The sequence below is a fragment of the Calypte anna genome, chromosome 11 (assembly GCF_003957555.1).
Source record: "Calypte anna isolate BGI_N300 chromosome 11, bCalAnn1_v1.p, whole genome shotgun sequence".
NCBI classification, from domain to species: domain Eukaryota; kingdom Metazoa; phylum Chordata; class Aves; order Apodiformes; family Trochilidae; genus Calypte; species Calypte anna.
The window spans coordinates 772529-800015 of NC_044257.1; the positions used below are offsets into that span (position 1 = coordinate 772529).

A 27487-nucleotide genomic window follows, 5' to 3' on the forward strand; every position below is an offset into this window, starting at 1 on the left:
AATGGGAATGCGGGATCGGGAGCGGCTCGCCCAATAGGCGCTGGCGCAGGGGTCGGGGGTGGGGCGGCGCGGAGCTCGAGCGGGGCGGTGGGAGCCGCCGTCAGGTGAGGGAGGGAGTGAGGGGCGGCGGGGGGACGGGACCGGACGGGGCTGCCGGAGTCATCCCCTCGGCACGGCGTCCCCCGATTGCCGCCGTCACTGCCGAGCTTCCCCGGGGGCTGCCAGGGAGGGAACGGCGCCCTGCTGCAGCCTGGCCTCTGCGGGACCGGGCGGCCGGAGGCCTGGGAGATGGCGGCCTCGTCTTGAGGGGATGTGAGGGGAGGTCGGGGAGGGCCCCCGCAGAGCTTGGGGTGCCCGCACCTGAGAGGTGTGCGGCTGGGTCTTTGTTCAGATATGCGAGCCCTGTAAATAAACCCGCTCTTGTGGAGCGAGCGCCTCGTTTTGAGTGGTGTTTGTTTGGGGTTTTGTTTGCAAACGTTGATTTAACGTTAAAGCCGGTGCGGAGTAGCCCCCGGGTTCAGTTAACTTGCCGAGGGGATGGGGTTTTAAGTGTCACAACTTAATGGGAAAACAAAGGGTTCGTTATGCTCATAGGTGGCAGTTTTATCCTAAATGTGTGAGTTTAGAGGCAGACAAGTACTCAGCTGCTGGATTCTGTTATGTGGACTTTGTGACTGCTCTGGTAGGAGGTATCATTTATTTTCTGTTTTTGGTCTGACTTGGGTTGAATTGGTAATTAGCAGCATAATTATAAAATGATTCTTAAGTTAGAATTTCTTGTAAGGTCTATAAGAACATCTGAGCATTACTGTAGTACTTCTTGTGTACGTTTTCTGGTTCTTCCCTCTGCTCAAAGCAGCCTTTGCTCTCCTGGCACAGCCTGGTGAATTCTGGAGTATGATTTGGCCTCTGAAGTAATACTAAAGGTCTGCAGTTCCCCAGGCTTTTCAGGCTGATGATTTCCTCAGTATTTTTTACAAATGTGAATGACTTTCTGCAGATTGCAGAGTTTAATCCACACGACCACCATAAAGGTCTTTTTTATTTTTATTTTCTTCTTTGCATGCCTATTCAATTAACGTTGAACATTCTTGTGTTGTCAGGCTACCTGTAGAACAGAGTGATTTCAGTGCTCTAATCTGGTGGCTGGCAGCTGGGCAATAATTAGCAATGCATAGTTTGGTGTTTTGGTGTTTGCTTGGTTGTTTTTTTCCCATAATGAAGGTAGTTCTGGTTAGGGCATCACCTGAAATCTTCAGGATCAAGACATTTAAATAATACACATGAGGTTTGTTACCTTAAATAATACATTTCCTGGCTTGAGCCTGGTGTGAAACCTTGGCAGAGGTTGTACTGCAGATTTTATGTTGCCACAGGCTGAACATGGATCCACAGACACTGGTGCTGCTCTGGTGGTGGTGAGTTTGGAGGACTTGTGAAGTGAGCTGTGGGAGAGAGGGGGTTGCTGTGATCTGTGACCAGAGTGGGATTTTATTTGAAGAAAACTGAAAACCAAACCCACCTCCTCCTGAGAGCAATGTGACAAAGGGGAGTCTGGCTGGGGTGCTGGGTGTTTGCTATAGAGGAGCTCTAGGATATTTCCAAATTCTGTTCTCCCAGATCCGTGTGGATTTACTGGCAAGTTAATGATGCCAGCAAAAAATCCCAAACTTTCCTTATTCATCCAAAGTTGGTTTTGCCCCGTGCCTGTGGTGCTGGCTGCAACAAAACCAGCACAGACAGAGAGGATGCTCCCCCTCTGCTCTGCTCAGTGCTGGGTCCAGTTCTGGAGTCCCCAGCAGCAGAAGGACATGAAGCTCCTGGAAGGTGTCCAGAGCAGAGGCACTGAAATGCTCAGAGGGCTGAGCACCTCCCTGGGAAGCCAGGCTGAGGGATTGGGGTTGTTCAGCCTGGAGAAGAGGAGGCTCCCAGGTGAGCTCAGAGCAACCTTCCAATACCTGAAGGGGCTACAAGAAAGCTGGGGGAGGGCTTTGGACACGGGGGGGTAGGGAGAGGACAAGGGAAATGGGTTAAAACTTGGAGAGAAAGGGGAGATTGAGGTTGGACATGGGAAAGGAATTCTTCCCTGTGAGGGTGCTGAGCCCCTGGCCCACGTTGCCCATGGAAGCTGTGGCTGCCCCATCCCTGGCAGTGTCCAAGTCCAGGTTGGATGGGGCTTGGAGCAACCTGGGCTGGTGGGAGGTGTCCCTGCCCATGCAGGGGGTGGGTACTGGATGATCTTTAAGGTCCCTCCCAACCCAAGCCATTCTCTGACATTATTAATTACTAACTAACACTCTTATCCTCACAAATGGGGGTGTAAGCAGGAGGAGGGGATGCTCTGTGCCCCCTTGCTCACTGACTCCCAGGGCTGGCAGGTCCCTGGGTTTGAGCCACCCTGAGCAGTGCTGGCCAGGCAAGGGGAGTTCCCTGTGTGGAAAAACCAAAACACCCCAAGAGCAATGTTGAACAACCAAATGTTGGTTTGTGCAGGGTGTGCTCTGGGTACCTGCACAAGCAGGAGAGGTGCTCAGTGAGTATCAGAGCTGCCCCATCCCTGGCAGTGTTGAGTTCCAGGTTGGATGGGGCTTGGAGCAACCTGGGCTGGTGGGAGGTGTCCCTGCCCATGCAGGGGGTTGGGACTGGGTGAGCTTTAAGGTCCCTTCCAACCCAAACCAGTCTGTGACTCTGTTAAGTACCTGGTTCAGCCTGGGACACTTTTTAGCTCTGCTGCATCTCTGTGGGAAAAGGATAAATTAGTCCTGAGTCAGGCTGCTGAAGGGTTTTGTAGTCACTGCTGCACCTTATTCTCACCACTGTCAGGCTAGAAGCAGGGTGCAGACTTGCAAATTAATACGGTTTTGGTTTGTTTGGTTTTTTTTTATTTTCAGCCCTTTACAGAAATGGCTCAAGAAGAGATGGAAGTTGATCTCCAGATTACTGATGACTCTGTAGAGAGCCTCGGGCCGCTTCCCGCAGCCCCCGCTGCTCAGGCAGCACCGATGTCCCACGCTCCTCGGGTCGGTGAAGGAGGCGGCAGTGAGGCAGCTCCTCCCGGTGCTGACCTTGTCGGTGTTCGGAGTGCTGGGACCGGGAGAGAAGCGGGTGCGGAGCCTGACGGGCAGCCCCGGGCGGCCTCGGCTCTCAGCGGACTGCAGAGGGCATTGGAGCCCCATCGGGCACCGCCTGTGCCGCAGCTCTCCCAGCGGCCCCGAGTGAGGAGGGCTGGAAGGCAACAGAGAATCCTCGGGGGTTCCCAGAGGGCGGTCAGTGCCAGGTAAAGCTGAAATAAGACAGGACTGAGTCTGCACCAGGCTCTGGCACAAGAGACACACAGAGTCTGGCCGTGGTTTGCAGCTGCTGTGTCCCCTGTCTGGCCAGATCCTGAGCAGCTTGCATCCCATTTAAATCACTAATGGCACAAAGCTTTCTGCTCTTTTCTGGCTCTTATTAAGTGAATGCCCCTGTTTCTGTGTTGGCTGGGCTGATACTTGTTGACTTCTGACCTCTTCTATACTTTCCATCTTGCTTGCAGAGCTTCATCACCCACCATTCCCTCTGCTATCCCAGGTTCCTGTTGGTGCTCCCTGCAGCACTCCTGACTCCCAGCAGTTCCAGCCAGCATTTAGTGAAGCCTGAGCTCTGTTTTGCGTTTCACCTTTGATTTGGAGATTATCTGATTTCGTTTTCTGGTGGCAATTGCTGCAGAAACTTTCACAAACACGCAAACCAACACTTTTCTGTAGGGTTGTTGTTACCTTCAGGCAAAGAAAGTAAAAATTCTGTGTTTAATACAGTTTGGGATATGTTTAAAGAGTGGTGAGTGGGATACTCTGCAGCCAGAAAGAAATCCCCATTTTTGTGTGTGGTTTTGGTTTTTTTTTGTTTTTTCTCCTTATCTTTGCAGCTTTTGTAAATGCCAAGGGTGAAATTATAATTAACTGGAGCATTGCCTTTAAATTTGGTGAGACCAAGAGCTCCTCCTCTCCCAGATGATTAAACAAACTGCACTGTTTGCCCTTGGATTGCCTGTGAAGGTCACTGAAGTTCTCAGGGCTGGAAGGCAACCTACAAACTTCTGTATTGAATCTGGAGGATAATTGAGATGATAACTGAACTGATGGGGGAAGAGAAGAGGAGAAGGAGAGGAGAGGGAGAGGAGAAGGAAAGGAGAGGCAGAGGAGAGAGAGAGGAGAAGGAAAGGAGAGGGAGAGGAGAGAGAGGAGAAGGAAAGGAGAGGGAGAGGAGAGAGGGAGAGGAGAAGGAGAGGAGAGGATGTCTTTGTCCAGTAGAAAAAGAAGAGAGGAAAGTGGAAAGGTTGGGCACAGAGCAGTTGATGGAATGAGCAATCCAGGCCTTGTGCACCTGCTGTTAGCAATGGCTTTGGCAGCAGTGCTGCTTTGCATTTCTCCTTGCCACCTGCACCCCAAAATAAGCTATTGTGAGGAGAAGGACCTTTCCCTTGAGCTGAGCACATTGAATGCTTACTGTGTGGGATTGCTCCTCTTTCCAGGTCTGTCTGGATGACCCTGACACCTTCCTACTGCCCTCAGCCCAGCAGGTTTACTGCAAGCAAGTGTGTAGAGCCATGCCAATTCTTTCTTTTGCCTAAAATAACTTGTGGCTTTGATTTCTTGCTTTTCTGGTCTCAGGGCAGCATTGGACAGTTACTTTCAACTCAGCAGGACCCAGGAGCCAGCCACAGGACCAGTTCCACATCTGGAGCCCTCCAATATTGTCAGGGAGAGCCAGCAACAGCAGAGCTCAGATGAAACAGTAGAAGTGAGTGACTCTGACAGCAGCACTTCTGAGGAGGAGGAGGATGACACAGTGGAGGCTGCAGCACCAGAGCCACTGTCAGCCCAGGAGAGCCCTCCAGCAGCCAGCTCAGGAGGTTTGTGCTAGATTGGATTTCAGAAACTCATTTTACTGCTTCCAAACTCAGTGGGGAAATCCTGTTGAATGAGAGCAGATGATGCTGAGAGCTCGTTGTACCATAGCTGATGGGAACAAGTTGCTGCCACAAGGCTTCCTGGCAAGCAGTTCCCAAGAGCAGAAGCAGCAGTGGCTGCAGTGTTCCATACAATCTTTTTGGTGTTTGCAGGCTGCTCTTTGCAAATAGTCCTGAAAATGTCCAGAATAACAAGTGCAGGGATGAGTACTTGAAACACTTCCCTTGTTACCTCTTATCAAGCAGTGTTACTGCAGACTTTGAGTTGCATCTCTGGAGCTCAGCTGTGACTTCAGAGTCTGATTCAGTGGGGTTTTTTAAAATGTGATTTTAGTTTACTTATGCTTAGGTTCTATTCCTGGAACTTCTTGGCTGAGGGCACAGAGGTACTCAGGACAGTGAGCTTTTCCTTTGGCTTTTTCTGTCTTGCAATCCTCCTGTTTGCAGCCCCCCACGTGCTCTGGTGACATAGTTTGTGATGAGCATATGCAGTTTATGTAAGAGTAGCAAATGGTTACTTGTCAAGGTGAGTGATGCCCAGAGAGTATGAAAAGATCTTCCTTTTTACTCCAGTCTCTAGGAAATGTCCTTTATTCTTCACTCTCTGCCCTTTTTGGTTTTGGCCCACCTTGACACCTTGTCCTGAGGGTGCCTCTAGGAGGTGTTTTCTCTTCTGAGGTGTCTTCTGAATTCATTCTGCTTGCTCTAAGCAGTGTGACAGGAGCTCAAGCTGTTAAGTGCTGTCTAATTTTATGTGAGCACATTCTCTCTGCTGGATTTTCTGAAATTCCCTGGTCTTTGTCACTTGACTAAGCCAAGTCCTGGAACCTAAGCTGGTTCCTCTTCAGCCCAGACTACAGAGGCTGAAAGTTTGATTGGCATTAGCCAGGGTTAGGCAAAACTTGTCTACTGGACTGAAAATATCTGCATGGAATACTAAACATGGCTAAAACCCCCTCTTTGTCAGGAAGTGTGGGAGACTGATTTCTGCTCCTTTTTCAGTGCAGTAGGGGTGGTGTTTCAGTGAGCCCACTCTCCAACAGAAGCCCAGCACAAAAACACATGGCCCAGCAGAACTGATAATTAATTGGTAACTGGTTCAGATAACTACCAGCTGGGAAACTGTTTCAGTCAGGGTGTACAGACAGGGAGCATAAGGGAAATGCTTTCTTAGCACATGACACACACGTGCTTAGCTCCCTTGGCCAAGTAACTTCTTCATGGTGGTGCCTGTCTTCCTCCAGGCATAATGATGCAGGGCTGTATCCTTAAATCAGCCAACTACAGACCTGAAGCAGACATGTTTGTTTCCAGCAGGTCAGGAAATCCTGATAACAACTGCTGTCTTTAAAAGACCTTTTTAACTGAATATGCTGAAATTCTGCTGGTTTGTATATCAAAAAAAAAACAAAAAAAAGCATGGAGTTCCTCAGCACTACTGTTGGTGAATAGAAGGGCTTACACCCAAAGTGACTTCTCAGTATCCAGGACCCTGATTTGAAGCTTTGTGTGGAACCTGTGCTGTTGTTGCACTGCTCACCTTGTGCCTGATGATTTCAGACTGAGTGAGGAGAGCTTCTGCCCCCTGCTATGTATCAGTAAATTGAAACAATGCTTTCTTTAGCTTCCAGTCAGCTCCAAGTGGAACCACTGCAAGCTTTGTCTCAAGCTTCTGCAGAACATGGAAGTCATGAAGATGAAGCAGCTGAAGTCCAGCAGAAGCAGGTAAGATGACCTAAATGCTTTTGGAAACCCATTAAATGTAGTAAATGCTGCATTTGACTAAAGCAGTTGGGTGATTTTATTTTTAATTTTCAATCCTAGAGAACTCCAGTAAGAAAAGTGGAACCATCAGCTCCTGTTGCACCACCAGATGAGGAGGAAGGAGATACCTGTGCCATCTGCTTTGAGCAGTGGACCAATGCTGGGGACCACCGTCTGTCAGCACTGAGGTGTGGACACCTCTTTGGCTTCACCTGCATTGACAGGTGGCTCAGGGGACAGCCAGGGAAGTGCCCCCAGGTACAGTGACCATTTATGTGCTGTGGGAAGGACTTTGGTAACTTCTGCTCTGGGCCCAGGTGCTGGAACTGGTACAGCTTCTTGCTGCCTTGAGAATCCAACTTTGCCTGCTGTCAGAAATAACAAATGTCACTGTAGTTTTGGTGTCACTGTAGTTTTGGTGTCACTGTAGTTTGGTGTCACTGTAGTTTTGGTGTCACTGTAGTTTTGGTGTCACTGGGCCAGGAAGGACTGGCAGTGCTGTGAAAGGAGGATCCTGGCTTGGATTTTCTTCCCCCAAAGTAGAGCATTTGTGAGTAGCAACTTGGAAGTTTGAGAGTTCAAATGCTCTAAACCTGTACTTATTTTTAGGATGCTGCACAGTGGTCCTGGAGCATGGGGACTGCAGAGAGGTTGCTAGAAAGAACTGAGCATAAAGAATATCTTATTGGACAGGAAGTGTGTCTGAGAACTGGTTTTAGTTGGTTGATCTGTTTTGAACTGCATCTGCTTTTCCAGCCTTTCAGCAGCCCATGATGTTTAGGTAGCTTGCAAAGATCAAAGTAAGAAGCAAGTTGCATCCCCTAATGTCTGTCTGCAAGTGGAAGAGCTGCTTTTGAAGGTGTTCTTTTCAGCCAGGTTTCCATGGGTAATGGTGATCTCTTTCAGTTAGGTCTAAACTTCTCTGTGATGTCTTTCCATTCCTTATTCCTTTTCTCCCAAGGGGAGCTGACAAAAAAAATGGGTCAATGAGCACCTTGTAAATAGGATTAAGTGCTGCTTTCCAAGTCAGTGGCTGGAAACCCAGGATTTCTTTGGCTTTCTCTCTTTGAGAGCTTCCATAGTCTTGCTTGATTTTTGTGCAGGATTGCCTCCTCTCAAGAAGGAACTTCCTGTTGATGTGCACTGTGATTAAGCCTAAAGAATTCCTGTTGCCATAGCAAATGCCCAAACCTTACTTTTCTACTCCCTGCCAGTTCTGTGTAAGCTTTTCTTCACCCACTCCAGGCCCAGGCAGAATTCTCAGTAGACCTTCCTGGCATCTTTACTCCCTGGAATTTTGAGACTGCTTTCTCCTTGAACCCTAACAACTCCTAAGGGCATCTTGCTGCTGTTTTTTCTTCTGGTGATGGAATTACAGAGGATTTCCTGGGAGAACTTTTCACTGTGGAGAAAACCTTGCAGCTAAATCATCTTGTCCTTCGTTTTCAGTCACTTGGTGACTGGATGTTCTCTGATTGAATAGCCCAGAGCTGCTGGGCATGGTGCTCTGTATACTAAGTGGTTTGGGTGCAAGTTACTGTGAAATTGCAGCACTCCTGATCCCACTAGTGACAGCTGCTGGCTGCCAGGAAGGCTGTCTCACACACTTACTGCTCTTGGAGGCAGTTTTTTTATGAAGGGAGGGGGGGTTGACTGATCTGAAACTGTTGCCCATGGTATCTTTGTGCTACTAAATAATGGAGGAGTCTGCAAGTGCACACAGCAATTTAATGTTCAGAGGTGTCAGGGTTTAACCCTGCCCTGGCAATTGAACAGGGTAACAGACACTCTCTATTAATCCCCCTCCCTGATAAAGAAAGGAGAGAGAATAAGGGAGAGAGACTGATGGGTTGGAAACTAAACTGCACAGCTTTAATGAAACAGGAATGATAAATAGGAAAAATTACTAAATCTATACAAATATACAGGGAAATTGATCCCAGGTTCCTCCCCCTTTCCCCCAATAACTCTCCCATCCCCACTGAGGCTGCAGGGCAGCCCTGGGAAAGTCCAGGCTGGAATCCTGGGGTCAGCAGCAGTTGGGAGCTGGAGGCAGGAACACACAGATCCAGGCTGGAATGGATCAGGAGCAGAGGCAGAGGAACAGACAGAATCCTCCCAGGATGCTGAAGCAAAGAGGGAGAGGGGAAGAAGGGGAAGCAGGAAGGGGTTTGACCCTCCTGATGCCTCCAATTTCTCCTGAGTCTGAGGTGTATGGGATGGAATCCTCTGTTTGGTCAGTTCTGGCATCTCTCTTGTCTGTTCCTCCCCAAAGGAGGCTGCAGGTGGGACCTCTTTATTCCTTCTGGAGGGCAAACTGTTCCTCAGAGCTGAGCAGTGTCCCTGACTCTGCACACCAGGCTCTGGCTGGAACTATAACCATGGAGTTATCAGTCCCAGGAGCAGCCACTGCCTGAGAAACTTGCTGTGAATTTCAGCAAGTGCAGCTGCTGACAAGAGACTGAGCTGAAAGCAGAAGGACAAGACAGAAAATCCCCTTTCTCCTGGCCCAGACCAGGACAAGAGGCTACTGGAGCTTAGCAGTCACTTGCAGGTGCCCTAATTTCTTCCAATTCCAAATTCAGGGTGGTATTAGCTCTTCTTTTTAAGGCAAATCTAAACCAGCAAATCATCAGAGCCAGACACACAAAATTATTGAACTACTGACTCCTCATTTATCACAGAAGTCAGTGGGATGGTCAGGGGTTTTCCTATGGACACCAAAATGCTTTTATTGATTTGATCAAAGGAATATATTACATAAATAAGAGTTGGGAGCATACTCCAGGGTTCACACATCCCTGTCTGCTGGCCAAGCAGTCAGTCTTGGTGATTTCAAAATAGAAGTTGAGCTTGTTGTTTGTATTGGATCTTTTTTCTCTCCCTTTGTCTGAGTTATTTATGTGTTTTTTCTTTACCTTAAGCTGACCATGCTGCATCACTGTGTTTTAGCAGAACAGTGGCTAGGAAGGAGCTGCATTATTAAAGCTGCAATAGGATACATGACCCAAACTGTGTCCCTAACCCTAAGATACCCCAATCTTGATCTTTTTAGTTAGAGTTTCAGGGGGGGGATGTTTAGGGTTTACTGGAGCTCTGGTGTCTGCGTGAGGGGGCATTTTGCATGCATGCTGTGGTATGTTTGCCTTCACTTTTTTGTTAAGTAGCCAACCCCTCCCTTCGAAGCTTTAAGGATTTTTGGAAATAATACCCAGCAGCTTGTAGGGCTGCAGAGTTTGGGTGGTGAAGTTCTTGTGGATGAACTGAATTTCTCTTTCACTTCAGTGCAACAAGAAAGCCAAACGCTCTGACATCGTCATCCTCTACGCTCGGACTTTGAAAGCTCTGGACACCAGTGAACAGGAGCGTATGAAAAGGTAAAGATGCCACCTCCCTGACTTGCACACCACTGTGTGGAGCCTTCAGCTTCTTGCTTGAATTCCCTGGCTTGTCTCCAGCACTTTGTACGTTCCCTTGGGCCTTCTTTGGAGGGGTTTCACCTCAGGCTTTGCTGCACGTGTCTTACCCGGGAGGAGTATTTTCTTTTGGAAGCTGAATTTCTCAGTTTGCTCTTTGCATCCATGAAGCAGCAAAAGCTGCCTTGTGCTGTATCCTGAAGTCTCATCACAGGAGAGCATGCAGAGTTGTTGCCAAAAAGCTGTATATCACTAGTTCATCATTAGAGAGGAATAGCAAGGCATCATTAGAAATGCAAGGGGGGTGAAGAGCTGACCTTTCCTGCCATCTTTTCTGTGTGCATTAAGCAGAGTAATCTCTTGTATGAATCACTTTCTGTCTTGCTTTGTCAAATTCTTCATGTAGCTTTACTTACAAAAGGTCAGCAAGCATTACTACTATGATTCTCCTTCCCCCTCCAACCTAAGTGTAGACTTTTTATTGCAAAAAAGGAAAAGTGGGTGTGAAAATGTGGAAAATGTGGATTGATTTCTTCTCAGGAAGATGCTGTCAGTCTTCTGAGATTAAAAAGCTGCAGAAATCTGAGTTCTCCTGAATCTTGTAGTTAATAGAATTTAATTGGGGTCTTCACACATCTGACTATGATGCTGTTCTGTCAACGCAGGCTTCCAACAGAAACCTCATTATCCTCCTAATGATTAATCCAAAATGATTGAGGAGTAATTATTACGAAGGAAAAATCTCTTCTGCCCAGACTGCTACTGCCTGATTGTGTTGGAACTGTACCTTTCAGAAGGATTTGCCACTGCAAAACTTGAGCTTTTTTTCCAAAGCACAGAAGGCATTTTGGTGTTTCCCCCTTGTTATCCCTCAGGCAGAGGTACTTTTCCAACAGTTGTGTGTGTCTGAGTTCCTGCAGCCCTTTCCTGCTTGCTCTCCAGCTCTGCCTCCTGTTTCTGTGGGAGACAGACAGCAATGACTGTCCCTCCAGTTGAACCCCTGGCAGTGGTTGCTCTGTTGCACATGACCAGGAGTGGAGAACAAATGTGAAAACTGCTGCACACATCAATATTGCTCAGACATAGCCTTGATTTATGTGTAAGATCAAGAGTTTTGTTCTTCACTTTCCAAAAAACCATCTGTCAGGCTCTGGGTGCTCGAGTAAAGGATGTGTTGGTGATGGTTAAACACTGTGTTTCACCCATTTCTTCTGCAGCAAAAAACCTGTGGAGAAACTATAGGGAAATGGCAGAATTTGGTGCTTGGTGAGCATGCAAAGCTAGGGCTGGGTATCTAGGAAATCCTGAGGCAAGCTGCTTCTCCCCACACCTGAACTGCTGAAATACATGTAATATTGCAGCTTTGCAAGCACAGAATGCAGTGGTCAACATCACAGACCCAAAAGTGCAGATAATTTTAAGGAATATTGGTGTTTATTCTCCCTATTTAACAACTCCCTCCTACTTAAAGCACATATAAAAGAGAAACTGAAGGATGTTCTTAAAACTGCTGCTGCTGAATGTTGTGTTAGGCTCAAGGTGAGGTATTAAGTGTGGCTTCTGTGTGGGCATTTGAAGAGAATGGATCTGTTTCTGATATGGCTGTGGTTTCCTGAAATACAAAATGAGTTTCTGCCAGTAGAAACAAGATTAAAAATCTCATTAATGACATTGCCATGTTACATGCACTGAGGGTATACATTTGGGAAAAAAAAACCAACCTGCTTTCTCTGCCACTCTCCTCTAAGCTAGCACATTTGGAGAGGATGAGGAAAAGGCTGTTGTTCCTGTGGAACAATACACGTGGGGGTCACTGTACAATTGCAAACCCAAGAACATTTTGGGGTGCTGGTGAGTGTGGTACCACATTTGCTGCTGCTTTTGAGTTGACTTGAATGGGATTTGTGGTGGGAAGTGGGGAGAGAAGCCAGCAGCCTAGAGAGGAATGCTAAGGAGTACCTAGGCTTAAGGATTGCTTTTTTTATTCTTTTTTTTTTTTTTGTGCCTCCAGCTCTTTAGAAAAGGAGCAGCAGCTGAGGAGACAGGCAGAGCTGGAATCTGCACAGAGCAGACTGCAGCTCCAGGTTTTGACAGATGAATGCAGCAAACTCCGCAGGCAGGTTCAGGTGAGTCTCCTGCAGCATCCCCTTTCTCCTCAACCTCTCTTTCCTACCTCCCATTAAAGGACAGAAGACAAGGCTTCCAGTTTTCACAAGCAGCAAGGCTTAGCAAGGATTGGGGAACCATCAAGAGCGTCCTAAACATTCCAGGCTGACCTATTCACATAAAATACCTGACACTGACTTTTTTTTTTTTGTCCTTCTGAAGCTTAATCAATCACAGCTTAGCAGTAGCAGTTGTTTTGGCTGCTGATGTTGCAGGTTCCTCCTCAGGTTTTGTGGTGCCTGGCAAGGCAGGATAGTACATAGAATCACAGAATGGGCTGGGTTGGAAGGGAGCTCAGAGCTCATCAAGTCCAACCCTTGATCCACTCCCCCCGTGGTTCCCAGCCCATGGCACTCAGTGCCACATCCAGGCTCTTTGGAAAGATCTCCAGACACGGAGAATCCACTACTTCCCTGGGCAGCCCATTCCAATGCCTGATCACCCTCTCCAGAAAGAAATTCTTTCTCATCTCCAACCTAAACCTCCCCTGGCACAACTTGAGACCCTTTGTGCCCTCTTGTCTTGCTGAGAGTTGCCTGGGAAAAGAGCCCAACCCCCCCCTGGCTCCAACCTCCTTTCAGGGAGTTGCAGAGAGTGATGAGGTCTCCCCTGAGCCTCCTCTTCTCCAGCCTCAACACCCCCAGCTCCCTCAGCCCTTCCTCACAGCAATTCTGCTGGATCCCTTCACAGCCTCCTTGCTCTTCTCTGGACCTGCTCCAGCACCTCAAGCTCCTTCCTGAGGGGCTGAGGGGCCCAGAACTGGACACAGGACTCAAGCTGTGGCCTCCCCAGGGCTGAGCACAGGGGCAGAATCCCTTCCCTGGACCTGCTGGCCACGCTGTTCCTGAGCCAGCCCAGGATGCCATTGGCCTTCTTGGCCACCTGGGCACACTGCTGTCTCCTCTTCAGCTTCCTGGCAATCCAGACTCCCAGGTCCCTTTCTGCCACTCTGTGCCCAGCCTGGAGCTCCCCATGGGGTTGTTGTGGCCCCATGCAGGACCCTGCACTTGGCCGTGGAACAGCACCAAGCTTATTCTCGTCATCTTAATAGGATCAAAATAAGCTTTGAAAATCTGTATATTAAATCTGTAACAGGACCTGTTATCTCTTGTCAGTCAAGAGCCTTTGAGATGTAGTTTGAGAAGAGATCTGGCTATTTGCAAAACCAAAACACCTTCATTAGTTTGTGAAGGTCACTCCACATTCTAGTTGAGCACCTTGTGGCACCATGAGACCTCTCAGGGTAGGCTGTGTACTTGGGCTGAACAGCTGCTCAGAGACACCTCTGTCCCCTTAGAATACAAAGTGTTACAAGTAAATGACTGGTTGCTAAATGGCTGCTTCCTTTCTGCCTCATGCAAGGTTGCAATATTTTGTAACCCATCAGAGCTGCTTTTGCAGGATTTTCCCATAAATTGTGTGCTTTTCTGGTGCATCCAACTGTGAATTATTTGGCATGCCTCACCAGTGCCAGGCTTTCCCATGGCCTGTTTCACAGCCAGTTTGCTGCTTTTTTGTTGCTGTTGTTGTGTGAAATGGATGCTATCTCATCTCTCACTGTCTAGTGACTCACTTAATTTTAAGCTTTACTTCTGGAATTATTTTTTTCTCTCTTTTATAGCCTTGGCTATTCATGTCTGTACATGATGCAACATCCTCTATGCTGAAGTCTTCCTGTGTGATGTAAGATAAGGGTTTATAAATTGCTTTGCTCAAATTCCTGGACAAATCTCATCAGAGTTAATAGGAAAATTGGTCCACTTTAAACTTTGGCTAAAAGAAAATGTGAATGAGATAAAACTGCAGGTTCATAATGTCTTCCTGCTGTTCTCTCAGTGTTAAGTGATAGAGTATCCAGTCTAACTGAATTGAAGTGGCATGTTATAAAGATTAAGTACCCTGTGTTCTTTAAGCTGTGTTCCAGTATTTATACAGCATTCATCACTGTCCAGTAGTGGTTAATGTGCATGCTGGAAGTGATTTTAAGGTGCTTGTTTATACTGGGAAGAAGCTGAAAGTAAAACAGTCTGCTGGGGAGCAAAAAAGCAGCAGGAAGTCTGGAGTAAGTCTCAAGTTTTACTTTTTTTTCAGTGTATACCCAACAAGTTCCTTATATTAAAAGAGGTTGCCTTGTAGAGCAACTACTTGCATTTTGGTTAGTTTGAGCTGAGTATCCTGAGGGTTGGGTTGCCCAGGACACTCTCAGGACAGGGACTGGGTGCACACAAGCAGATCACAGCCTCTCTGCACAGCCCACTCTTCCACCATCCTCACTGAGGACTTTTTTTTCCTGACATCTCATCTGATTTTGCTTTGTTGCATCTTGAGTTTGCTGCTCAGGTCCTTTCAGCAAGCAATGTTACTGATGACTGATGTGGCTGCCCCATCCCTGGCAGTGTTCCAGTCCAGGTTGGATGGGGCTTGGAGCAACCTGGGCTGGTGGGAGGTGTCCCTGCCCATGCAGGGGGTTGGGACTGGAGGAGCTTTAAGGTCCCTTCCAACCCAAACCAGTCTGGGATTCTGTGGCTGGAGAAGGGACAAGCAGTCACCCTTCAGCCCCAGCAGCCCAGCTCCCTGCTCTCTCCACTTCCACATCTTTCATCTTTTCAGCTTTAAGGTCCCTCCCAACCCAAGCCATTCTCTGACATTATTAATTACTAACTAACACTCTTATCCTCACAAATGGGGGTGTAAGCAGGAGGAGGGGATGCTCTGTGCCCCCTTGCTCACTGACTCCCAGGGCTGGCAGGTCCCTGGGTTTGAGCCACCCTGAGCAGTGCTGGCCAGGCAAGGGGAGTTCCCTGTGTGGAAAAACCAGAACACCCCAACAGCAATGTTGAACAACCAAATGTTGGTTTGTGCAGGGTGTGCTCTGGGTACCTGCACAAGCAGGAGAGGTGCTCAGTGAGTATCAGAGCTGCCCCATCCCTGGCAGTGTCCAAGTCCAGGTTGGATGGGGCTTGGAGCAAGCTGGGCTGGTGGGAGGTGTCCCTGCTCATGCAGGGGGTTGGGACTAGAGGAGCTTTAAGGTCCCTCCCAACCCAAAACAACCTAGGATTGGTTCTGGCATGCAAAGCTGAAGTCAGTATAGAAAACAAAGTGCTGTGGGCTTCCCAAAGCCACCTGTGAAATGTCTGTTTGCCCAGAGGGACATTTGATGTGGCAAGGTTCAGGTGCATAGAACTTTACTGGAATAGCTGTGATGTTCACTGCTTGCATACAAACCTCAGTGTCTGGAGTCCTGCAGAAAATAAATCCCATTGGTTTCCTCCCCTGAGAGTCATTGTGTGAACCCTTTTTTGTTGCTAATGTGCTGGAGAGCTGTGCCTCATCAGCAGTCATGTCACTGGGTAGGAACTTTTTCAGGTTTGTGTGCATTTTCCCTTCCTCTTGTCTGTTAACAGTCTTGCCTTCTACTTTGAAGCACTTGAGAGGGCTGAGGCTAGAAAAGTGATGTTTTTAAGTCTTTAGCTATATGAAAATATATGAGGAAATCAACTTGAGAGAAGGTAGGTAGGTGACTGAACCTCTGGGAGAAAGCTCTCCACAGTGCAGTTCCCATATGGAATCCTACAGACTGTGCTGAGCTCTATGCTGTGCTCTGCATGGCGAGTTCAAAGGTGGAGTTTGGAAGCAGTGCTACTGAAACCTTACTTGAGACAGAAGTTTTTTGTCTGTGAGCATGAAGAACTTGGGAACTGGATGCAAGCTACTGCAGTACTCCTCCTGAAGCTGAGAAATTGTCAATAAAATTGTCAGTAATAAAATTAAATAAAAATATCAGTGAGCAAGCCACCTCTGGCATTAATGCCCCAGATCCTGGTGAGTTAGTGAACTAACACCTTTGGAAAAATTAAGCTTTAAGGCATGACAGATCAAAGCTCTCCAAACTATCAGAACTGCTCTGCTCTTGAGTATCTTCAAGTTGGTACAGGTTGTGATGATTACTATTAGAGTAGAGCTGGATTTTTTATCTTGTTTTTGCTTAGACAGAAGTGTTTGTGGCTGCTTCACTATTTAACCTAGCTTGCAACTGACTTATCTGCTCATAACATCACTCTTGCAGCCCTTAATAGATTAAAAATGACATCATTTTTGAAAGATAATGTAGCTTGCTCAGACAACAGAAGAGAAATAGCCATTTTTTTAACATCTACACTCCCTCTACTACCTCTGGTGTTCTGTATCTCCCTGGTTTGGGCTGTGGATTACAACAAACTGGTCAACAGGCTTTGGGGCAACCACATTCTTGGGTAAATCACAGAATACCAGTTCCAGTGCTTGCATTCCCACCTCACTCTTGATGATTTCTGTGGAAAGGGGGATTCTAGGAATACCTTGCTGCTGGTGGAAGCTGACTTTGGCCATGTCTCTGAGCCATTGAAGTGGGTAAGGAGGAGATGGCTGGAAATCTTGAGGCCTGTGTTATTCCTGGAATTTGCTGGCCTGGGTTTACAAGAACAGGGTCATTAAATTGACTGACTTACTTCCTGCAACACCCTTTTTGTTGGAACTTGGGCTTTTATATTTTTATGGGGTATTTTGGAAGTTCTGGAGAATGGTTCTAATTGACTTTCTCTTGTGGCTTAGCTGCATGTAATACTTGGCAATTTGATTCTTTTCTAAACACCACTGATCTGGTAATAATTCTGACTGCCTTTTATGTTTTTCCCAAGAGTCCTCTCTGCCACAGGATCCAATATACACAATACAGACTTTGACTACATTCTGCCAGAATTTCCATAGCATTTTTGGATGCTTTTGGTGCCCTCTGATACAGGTAGTGGCCTTGGACATCCAGCATTACAGGAACAGTGTGGAAATTGGACCACATTCTCCCTCTTTATCTGAAAACAAGTACTCTTGGAGCATCAGGAGCAGGTAGCACAGGAGGTTTCATCACCAGTGACACATTAAAGCTCTCTGGGTCTTTTTCTTTGCAGGAGCTGAGGGCCCTGGTAGCCCAGCATGTGAGTGCTTCTCAGCAGCCTGGCAGCTCCCGTGCCTGCCTCCCAAGCAGCCTTCCCTCCAGCCAAAGCCAGTGCAAGTACCACTTGGAAAATGTTTTTGTGGTGTCTCAGAGTGGCAACTGCAGAGTAATGGCTTACTGTGACTCTCTGAGCTGCCTTGTGGTATCACAGCCTTCTCCACAGTCTACTTTTATTCCTGGTAATTAAGCAAGTCACACTCAGGGGCTTCATGGGTGAAAGTTAAATGTGTGTTCTGGTTCTTTCCTGCTTCCATTTTTTTCTTACTTGACCTCTTTGCATGTGCTTTGTGAACTGGGAATGCTTTAAAGATTCCCTGCTCTTCATCCAAACTCTGCACTGGTGACTTCTGCCAAGCTCCCCAAGCTACAGGTGCATTGATTGATCCACATGCAGCTGATTTGTCAATATTAAAAAAAAAAACAAAACAACCCAAAAAACCCCAAACCCAAAGCAAAAAAAAACCCTTTTAACATGAATTACAGGAGCAGTGTTTCCCAGTGAGGAAATAGGAAGCCAAGAAACTGTGGGCAGCCCTGTTTCTGTCAGGGGCAGGAGACCTGATGTCTGGCCCAGAGCCAGTTTGCTTTTTCAATGAAATAAAGGCAGCATTAGGAGTCTTGAGAGAGTTTAATTTGCAAAGTACTTCAGTGCTTTCTGAACAATGAAACTTCCTTTAATTGGATAAGGGTTTGGAGATGAATATGCCTTGTCTAGGCATAAAAATACTGTTTTCTGTTTTCAACTGACCTTGTTCTTCGGGCTTTTGGATCCAGGGAATGAATCTCTGAGTGAAGGCTCTGTGGTGGCTCTTGTAGCACAGGTTAAGTTTACCTGGAAGCATTCTTGGTGGTGACACTTGCTCTCTTAACCAGTCATGTCATTCTACTGTCTGTGGTTTTTATCCAGGCAAGAATGGCTTTGAGTAACCTGGCTAAAGAGCCAGGAACAAGAATGGTAACATTGATCCCAAGTTTGCCCTTGCTGGCTGGGATGCTGCTGCCATTTGAACTGAAGAACAAATCTCTGGCAGTTCTCACCCAGAACAGCAAATAACTTGTGTGTGTTCATCCTACCACAGGCATCAGTGCAGACATGGTAGTTCTTGCCAGGCTGAGGGATTGGGGTTGTTCAGCCTGGAGAAGAGGAGGCTCCCAGGTGACCTTAGAGACCCTTCCAGTGTCTGAAGGGGCTACAAGAAAGCTGGGGGAGGGCTTTGGACACGGGGGGGGGGGGAGAGGACAAGGGAAATGGGTTAAAACTTGAAGAGGGGAGATTGAGGTTGGACATGGGGAAGAAATTCTTTAATTTGAGGGTGGTGAGACACTGGCCCAGGTTGCCCATGGAAGCTGTGGCTGCCCCATCCCTGGCAGTGTCCAAGTCCAGGTTGGATGGGGCTTGGAGCAACCTGGGCTGGTGGGAGGTGTCCCTGCCCATGCAGGGGGTTGGCACTGGATGAGCTTTAAGGTCCCTCCCAACCCAAACCAGTCTGGGATTCTGTGGCTGGAGAAGGGACAAGCAGTCACCCTTCAGCCCCAGCAGCCCAGCTCCCTGCTCTCTCCACTTCCACATCTTTCATCTTTTCAGCTTTAAGGTCCCTCCCAACCCAAGCCATTCTCTGACATTATTAATTACTAACTAACACTCTTATCCTCACAAATGGGGGTGTAAGCAGGAGGAGGGGATGCTCTGTGCCCCCTTGCTCACTGACTCCCAGGGCTGGCAGGTCCCTGGGTTTGAGCCACCCTGAGCAGTGCTGGCCAGGCAAGGGGAGTTCCCTGTGTGGAAAAACCAAAACACCCCAAGAGCAATGTTGAACAACCAAATGTTGGTTTGTGCAGGGTGTGCTCTGGGTACCTGCACAAGCAGGAGAGGTGCTCAGTGAGTATCAGAGCTGCCCCATCCCTGGCAGTGTTGAGTTCCAGGTTGGATGGGGCTTGGAGCAACCTGGGCTGGTGGGAGGTGTCCCTGCCCATGCAGGGGGTTGGGACTGGAGGAGCTTTAAGGTCCCTTCTCACCCAAAACAACCTAGGATTGATTCTGGCACAGAGTTGCCAGTTCCATGTGCATTCCCCTCCTTGGTAACTTGCTTTGTCCTTCTCCTGGGCCAGGTTGTGGTGTGAAGATGATGAGTGTGGCCAACCTGAAGAGCAGTCAGTACATCCCCATCCACAGCAAGCAGATCCGGGGCCTGGCTTTTGGCAGCAGAGCAGATGGGTTGCTGCTCTCTGCTGCTCTGGACAACACCATCAAACTTACCAGGTGAGCCCTTCTGTGGGGAGCAACCTCCCACAGCAGAGTTCTGTTACATGTGAGAGACTGGACTGGATCTTGTTCACTCTGAATGCCTTGCAGCAGTTGCTAATCTGCTTTCTTAATGCTGCTGAGATGAGATGAGGTCTGGATGTTTTCTTCCTGGATGGGAGAACTAAAAGAGGAAAAGATTTGTTCTTGCTTCTCATCCTTTTGGTGGAGGTGTTATGGAGGTACCTTTCTTTGATGCTTTTCCCATGGAAAATTCAGTGGAAAACAAGTAATTCAGCACAGGTTGGCCAAGTTGTGTTGAGAACAAAGGTAGCATCATATAGAGGTGTGAGATTTCTGTGTGCTTGGTTTGCTGTTACTGCAGGGAGATGTGGAGCATGAGAGCTTGGATGGCCTAAAACAGAAACAGTTTTTAGGATGGGCACTTTCTTCCCTCTCTTCCTCCTCCCCCCTCTTCCTCCTCCCCCCTCTTCCTCCTCCCCCCTCTTCCTCCTCCCCCTCTCTTCCTCCTCCCCCTCTTCCTCCTCCCCCTCTTCCTCCTCCCCCTCTTCCTCCTCCCCCCTCTTCCTCCTCCCCCCTCTTCCTCCTCCCCCCTCTTCCTCCTCCCCCTCTTCCTCCTCCCCCTCTTCCTCCTCCCCCCTCTTCCTCCTCCCCCTCTTCCTCCTCCCCCCTCTTCCTCCTCCTCCTCCCCCCTCTTCCTTTCCTCCTCCCCTCTCTTCCTCTTCCTCCTCCCTCTCTTCCTCTTCCTCCTCCCCCTCTTCCTCTTCCTCCTCCTCCTCCCCTCTTCCTCTTCCTCCTCCCCTCTCTTCCTCTTCCTCCTCCCCTCTCTTCCTCTTCCTCCTCCCCTCTCTTCCTCTTCTTCCTCCCCTCTCTTCCTCTTCTTCCTCCCCCTCTTCTTCTTCTTCCTCCCCCCTCTTCTTCTTCTTCCTCCCCTTTCTCTGGCTTCTCTGCAGCTCCTTGCAGAGCATGGAATTCAGCTGGGACATGAAATGCAGAGGCAGCACTTTTGGGCAGGTGCTAGGGGAACAGAGGTGCTCTAGAACTAGCAGACCTAAAGGAACAGGTTGGAGACAAGTTATGCAGAGGAACATGTCCAGTCCTGGTAGAGCTCACAGGCTGTGGGTGTATTTGCATGTTCCTCTGTGCTGCTCTACAACCTCAGGCTTGAGCTCTTCAAAACCTTTAGGGCTGATTGATTTTTTTTATGGAGTTATAGCAACATCTTTATGTACATTTGTCAGCTGAGATGGGGATAGTCAGGATGTGTGTGTTACATGACTGATTAGTCCTAATTCTTTCCCCCCAGTGAGCAATGAAGAGAACTTAATCCCCCCCAAAAGAAATGCAGAGAATGTTGCTTTTCTGTTGCTGTGTTGAAATGTTTGCCAGATGAGTTAAAAGTAGAAGTAAGGACAACCCTTTGATCACCTTTCTTCTCTAGTTACTGATTTCATAGTCATCTTAACAAAAGGAGTTATTCAAGATGTCCTCAAGTCTCCTGTTCTGACTTGCAGGTATTTAAAACAGCACCAAAGGTTTCAGGTTGGGATTTTTTGGGGGTGATTTGTTGGTTTTTTGTTGTTTTGTTTTCCCCAGTCACTGTTCTTCTATCAATCTCCTTGTGAGTTTTACCCAGCCAGGTTTATCTTTGTAGTTACCTAGGAAGAATTTCTTCTCTGGAGTTTTGAGCATCATCACCTTCCCCAAGGAGAAACTTGTGTGCTGTAGAGGATACCCAGAGTCACTTTGATCTGTCTGACACAGCTTCCAGTGTGCTGAGCATGTTGACCACACTGCCCTTTGGAAATACATTCTGATCTGACACAAATTTCATTCTCCTCTCCTGGGTTGCTCCCTTCTCCCTTCCACAAACTGAGTTTCTAAAGAATTTCTAAAAAAACTAACACCCCTGGCTTCTTTTGAGGCATAAGCACAGTTCCTCTCCTGTTAAAAACAGGGAAATAATGAGTGATGTAATCTGAAGAGATGGGCCCTGTGATCTTGAGGATGTGCATTATTACAGAATTACACTAGAGCCACCTCTCCTAATTATTTCCAGAAAGTAACTTGGCTTTCTTTTTCCAGTAAAGCAGCTGAGCCCCTGATTTGAGACTTCTTTTCTCAGTCTCCAGAGATCAATCTGGAAAGGGAAGCACTGGCCTGGAAGAACTGTAAACCACTTGACAGTATCCCAGTTCTCTCTAGATTTTCCAAATTAATGTCTGGATCAAAGGAGGAGTTAATTCAGCATTCAGTGTAGAGATGCTTCTGTCTCTGTTTTTTCTGTAAGAAGCAATGTTTGCTGCCCTCAGTTATGCTGTTTTCTCATCAGCAGATGGGGATACAACAGGCCAACTCTCTGCTTTTCTTCTGCAGCTTGGCAACAAACACTGTGGTGCAGACCTACAATGCTGGCCGTCCTGTCTGGAGCTGCTGCTGGTGTCTGGATGACACAAACTACATCTATGCTGGCCTGGTCAATGGCTCTATCATGGTTTATGATCTGAGAGACACCAGCTCACATGTCCAGGAACTGGTGCCTCAAAAGTCCAAGTATGGCATAAGGGTTCTTCATTCTTCTCAACTTCACTAATAGTCATGAAGCTAAACGTAGCCAATCCCCCAGATCCCAGCAGCTGTTGTAGTTTAAATTGCTTTCTGTTCATGTCCTGTTCAAAACTTCAGTGTAGAGGTGAGAAGTCTCTCCTAAGGTTGCATGATATCTGTGATATGGTGATATCATGAGAGCTTGGCCTCTTTGCAGGGCTTTTTAAAGCTTTTTAAAGCAGCTTTTTAAAGCACACAGCAGTCAAAACCAGAACAACTATTGCAGCCTGAGCAGAATTACCTTTGTTTTGGGACTGGCTTCAGTATTTAATGTGGAAAGGACAAACTGCAAGGAGGTGGGAGACACTTCCATCTCTTTCACCCAGGGAATCAAATGCTGATGTACACACATCAGGCCTGTGCTCTCTGATGTTCCATGAAAACACGAGGCTCAGGAGTGAACTTGAATTGGATTTATTTCTGGCAAACCCGTTGGGGTTCTCTGTTTGAAGGACAGGTTTTTGTGTAGCCTGCTCAGGCCATTTTTTGCCAAGGTGGTTGGAGAGGCTGGAGCTGAGAGGGAGGATGCCCACGTGGCTGCAGGCAGCAGCACTGATTCCTCCCTGTCCTGCTTTCAGGTGCCCCATGGTATCCTTGTCCTACCTGCCCCGGATGGCTTCAGCATCACTGCCTTATGGTGGAATATTAGCTGGGAGCTTGGAAGGAGCCTGTTTTTGGGAGCAGAAATCTGGCATCTCCTACCGTCCTCATCACCTGCCCCTGGAGCCTGGAGGCTGCATTGATATCCAGACAGAAATCACCACAAGGCACTGCCTGGCCACGTACAGACCAAGTGTGTAACAGCAGTCATCTGCAAAGTGGCCTCCATTCCTGCTCCTTCCCTCCTTCCCTCCTTCCCTCCTTCCCTCCTTCCCTCCTTCCCTCCTTCCCTCCTTCCCTCCTTCCCTCCTTCCCTCCTTCCCTCCTTCCCTCCTTCCCTCCTTCCCTCCTTCCCTCCTTCCCTCCTTCCCTCCTTCCCTCCTTCCCTCCTTCCCTCCTTCCCTCCATCCATCTCTTCCCTCCTTCCCTCCTTCCCTCCTTCCCTCCTTCCCTCCTTCCCTCCTTCCCTCCTTCCCTCCTTCCCTCCTTCCCTCCTTCCCTCCTCCCCTCCTTCCCTCCTTCCCTCCTCCCTCCCTCCATTCCTCCTCCCTCCCTCCCTCCATTCCTGCTGGTTTTTGGGATCAGGAGCAGCAGGGATACCTTTCTTTCTGCCATACAGGTAAAAGTAACCCCTGCATGCGTTGTGTGAGTGATGGAGCTGACCTGCAAGCCCTCTGACAGAGGCCTCTGAAGATGTGGTCTGTTCTTCTAACCCTGTTCAGACTTTCAGTGCTGGCCCCACCTGCAAGTTGCTGACCAAGAATGCCATTTTTCAGAGCCCAGAGGAGGATGGCAGTGTCTTTGTGTGTGCTGGTGATGAGGCATCTAATTCTGCCCTGGTATTTCTCATTCCTTTCGGTGTGGTGGAGGGGTTTTTATTGCAGTTTTTAGGAGGAAAGCCTCATCAGAGTCACAGTATCAGTGTGTCTTGGTGGGGACTGTCTTTTTAGGTGTGCTACTTTGTGCATGTTGTGCTTGCTTGGTGTGATAGTTTGGGGGTGAGCCTGTAGTCCACATCATAGAATCCTAGAACTGGCTGGGTTGGAAGGGAGCTCAGAGCTCATCAAGTCCAACCCTTGATCCACTCCCCCCGTGGTTCCCAGCCCATGGCACTCAGTGCCACATCCAGGCTCTTTGGAAAGATCTCCAGACACGGAGAATCCACTACTTCCCTGGGCAGCCCATTCCAATGCCTGATCACCCTCTCCAGAAAGAAATTCTTTCTCATCTCCAACCTAAACCTCCCCTGGCACAACTTGAGACCCTGCCCTCTTGTCTTGCTGAGAGTTGCCTGGGAAAAGAGCCCAACCCCCCCCTGGCTCCAACCTCCTTTCAGGGAGTTGCAGAGAGTGATGAGGTCTCCCCTGAGCCTCCTCTTCTCCAGCCTCAACACCCCCAGCTCCCTCAGCCTCTCCTCACAGGATCTGTGCTCGAGTCCTTTCACCAGCCCAGTTGCCTCCTTTAGACCTGCTCCAGCACCTCAATCTCCTTCCTGAGCTGAGGGGCCCAGAACTGGACACAGGACTCAAGCTGTGGCCTCCCCAGAGCTGAGCACAGGGGCAGAATCCCTTCCCTGGACCTGCTGGCCACGCTGTTCCTGAGCCAGCCCAGGATGCCATTGGCCTTCTTGGCCACCTGGGCACACTGCTGGCTCCTCTTCAGCTTCCTGGCAATCCAGACTCCCAGGTCCCTTTCTGCCACTCTGTGCCCAGCCTGGAGCTCCCCATGGGGTTGTTGTGGCCAAAGTGCAGGACCCGGCACTTGGAATGTTGAACCTCATCCCCTTGGGATCATCCCAACTCTCCAGTCTGTCCAGGTCCCTCTGCAGAGCCCTCCTGCCTTCCAGCTGATCCACACTCCCCCCCAGCTTAGTGTTCCATCCAGGGGGAGGAACAAGCAGCAAGACCCTGTTGTGCACCAGAAGAAGGCAGCTGGGGATGCTGACACAACTGGGCACTAACTGGTGTGTGTAATGGGGGCTTGGTGGGAGAGCTGATGTGGTAAGTGGTGTGAGGGATGGGCCCAGGCTCTTGAAGAGTGGTGGGGAAGATGAGGAGATGGGTTGGCCCTTCTCTGCATCCAAACTGCTTTTGCATATCAAGGGCAACCCTTCTCCTCATCTTCCTCACCAACCTCATGAGCTGGGTTTGGAGGAGAGGGCTGCCAGGGTGGCATCCTGCTGGGAGCCTGCTCAGCATCCAGGCAGGGTGTGAAAGGAGACAAAGGGAACCTGAGGAAAGCTTTTTCTCTACACAAGCTCTGTTTTGGAGGGGAGAATCCTGCAGGTTGTGACCTTTGTCTGTTCCACAGCTCTGGGATGCTGGCAGTGGCTCCTTGCTCCAGAAGCTGCAGGCTGACCTGCCTGTGCTGGATATCTGCCCCTTGGAAGTGAACCAAACCCACCTCCTGGCCACACTGACAGAGAAGATGGTGAAGATCTACAAGTGGCAGTGAGAGTGGTCACCACAGTGGCCACGGAGAGCCTTCCCAAATCTGCTGCTGATCATCCCCACACAGCCCCTGCTGTCCAGGAGACAGAAACTGCTGCAGCACCTTTCTGGCAGGAGGTGGGAACTGGGACATCATGGAGCCCGGAGCAATTCCTTTTTTCCTCCATCTTCCTTTTCAGGTCTGCTCTTATTTCTTCTCTGGTCAGTTTTCTTCAGTCAGACTCCTCAAGCTGCCTGATCACAGCAATAATTCTTGGACTGTCCTCAGTGTGCATCCTGCCCCTTTTTTTGCAGTGTGAGTGCAGCTCAGGGGCTTGCAAACCCCAACTATGAATCAACAGAGGAAGAGAACAGAACTGGAGACCTGAGACTCCCACTGCACTTTCTCAGGGAATCCTGCTGGGGTTACCTGGTGACAAAATGGTGGCAATGTTGGCCTCTTGCTGGCATGGCTGCTACTTAGTGTAAAAGCAAGTTCACTGCTGTTCAGAACGTGCTGCCACTTCTTTCTGAAGGTCCAGGACAAGGCAGCAATTACTCCCTAGGAGGACAGGCATGATTTGTGGCCATAGAGAGCATAAGCTTGGAAAATTCTACATAAAACCTTTTTCTTTTGTGTTTTTTGTGAATTTTTCTCCACAAGAGTAATTTGCACTGTGATTCCCTAATTCTCTGCCTGTTTCCTTCCCTTTCTCTTGCATCATCTGCAAGCAAACTTGAACAAGTTTGGTTGTGGAAAATAAAACCAGAGCTGTGGAGGTGAAGAGGAGGAGATGATGCTCATGCTGCTGCTCTCCACAGTGTCCTTCCTAGAGACTGGGAAAAGAATGCTGGCTGCTTTTCGGGTTTTTTTGTGTGTTTGGGGTTTTTCCCCCCTTGTTGAGGAACTGGTGGAAACTCTGGGAATTCATCAGCTCATTTTCCCTGACTTTTTGCCTTCTTTACATCAGAGCTTTAAATCCCAGCTCCCACAACCTTGCTGCCAGCTGTGTTAATGTGCAGCAGTCTCACTCTTGCCATGATTGTAGCCCACCTGGTGGGATCAGAGGCCCAGGGACATGTGGTGGCCAAGGGGGGGCTCTCACCACTTTGGTCCTCAATATGCCCAGGGAGTGTGAGAACATTTCCCCGAGTCAAATCATGAAACAGGATTTGGGTTTCATTTTTATCTTTAACTGAAGCAAATTTGCAAGGGGTTTGGGAACTATGGGATGAGATCCCTGTGCTGGAACAGATCCCTGGGCACTTTGCAGCACCCATTCTGTTTGAATGGAGGGTGCCACCACTTAAACTAGAATAATTTTATTTTCCTGAAGTCTGGGGCTTGTTCAGCATCATCCTGTTTGTCTTACCTCTTAAAATGACACTGAGAAAGGTCTCTGCTTAACTTTATCATTTTTCTGGATAGTATTTTGGTCCTATATTTTTATATAATCTAAAAATAAAGTGTTTATAGTTACCAAATGTAGCTGGTGTTATATTCAGAAATACATCTTGGCAGAATACATCGTGAGTATAAGCAAGGCTTTTTCCCATGTCACACCAAGCTTCAAACTGGAATTATGGAGGTTTTTGGTGACTACTGAGTCCTTGCTGATGCCAGATGCTGTTTCACCAGGTGGGGGGAGAGGAAAGGGTTGAGCAGAGGCAGACTCTGCACCCAGGACATCATTTTAACTGGAAATAAACAGAGGACATGAGTTTTTTTGGGGCATTTTAGCAATGATCAGGAACAAAGGGTTAGTAGAAAAAAATAACAGGGTAAGAACATCTGGTAACAGCAGCTAAACCCAGGAGGAGCAGGGTTCACTCTGCCACATTAGTGCCATGAGCTGCTTGTTCTCAGCTGTTTGGGGAGCATTAGTGATGCTCAGTCAGCTCCAGTGCCTTCCTATGTGAAAGCTGGAAAACTTTAACCATGCTCAGGTAAAAGAGTGGAAAGTCCTCTTGGCTTTTGGTTTTTCAGGGTAGCACTTGTCTGTCTTCCACTTCGTAGGAAATAAGAGGTATGAGCTAACGTGGTACTAAAGCAATACTGGGAGGTGATGCTTCCAGGCTCTTCCAGCTTTCAAATCCAGAGGTTAAGAAAATTTCCAAGGCTGTGGGATGTGAGGAACCTTGTCACACTGTCCTAGCCAGGCTCTGGGAAAGAGCCCCTAAAGCCATCAGCACTGATAAAAGGTCAGCTGTGTTAATTAAATCTGTGCTCAGCTCTGTCTGGAGTCAAAGGGGCAGATTTGGGGATGGAAGGAAGGAAAAAAACCAATGTTTTCTGAGCTG

The 27487-nt window shown here is 48.3% G+C and overlaps 1 protein-coding gene across 1 annotated transcript; it reads left to right on the top strand.

Moving 5' to 3' along the window:
* The first annotated feature begins 79 nt into the window (after positions 1-79).
* On the top strand, positions 80-26572 carry RFWD3 (ring finger and WD repeat domain 3). Its single transcript, XM_030458055.1, is given in 15 exon segments — positions 80-104; positions 2902-3277; positions 4653-4894; positions 6576-6676; positions 6776-6973; positions 10001-10092; positions 12143-12257; positions 17241-17466; positions 19397-19547; positions 21927-22103; positions 22736-22950; positions 23377-23405; positions 23407-23424; positions 23426-23596; positions 25068-26572. Coding segments are annotated over 14 exon segments (2253 nt in total). The 5' UTR covers positions 80-104; positions 2902-2903; the 3' UTR covers positions 25212-26572.
* The last annotated feature ends 915 nt before the right edge of the window (positions 26573-27487 follow it).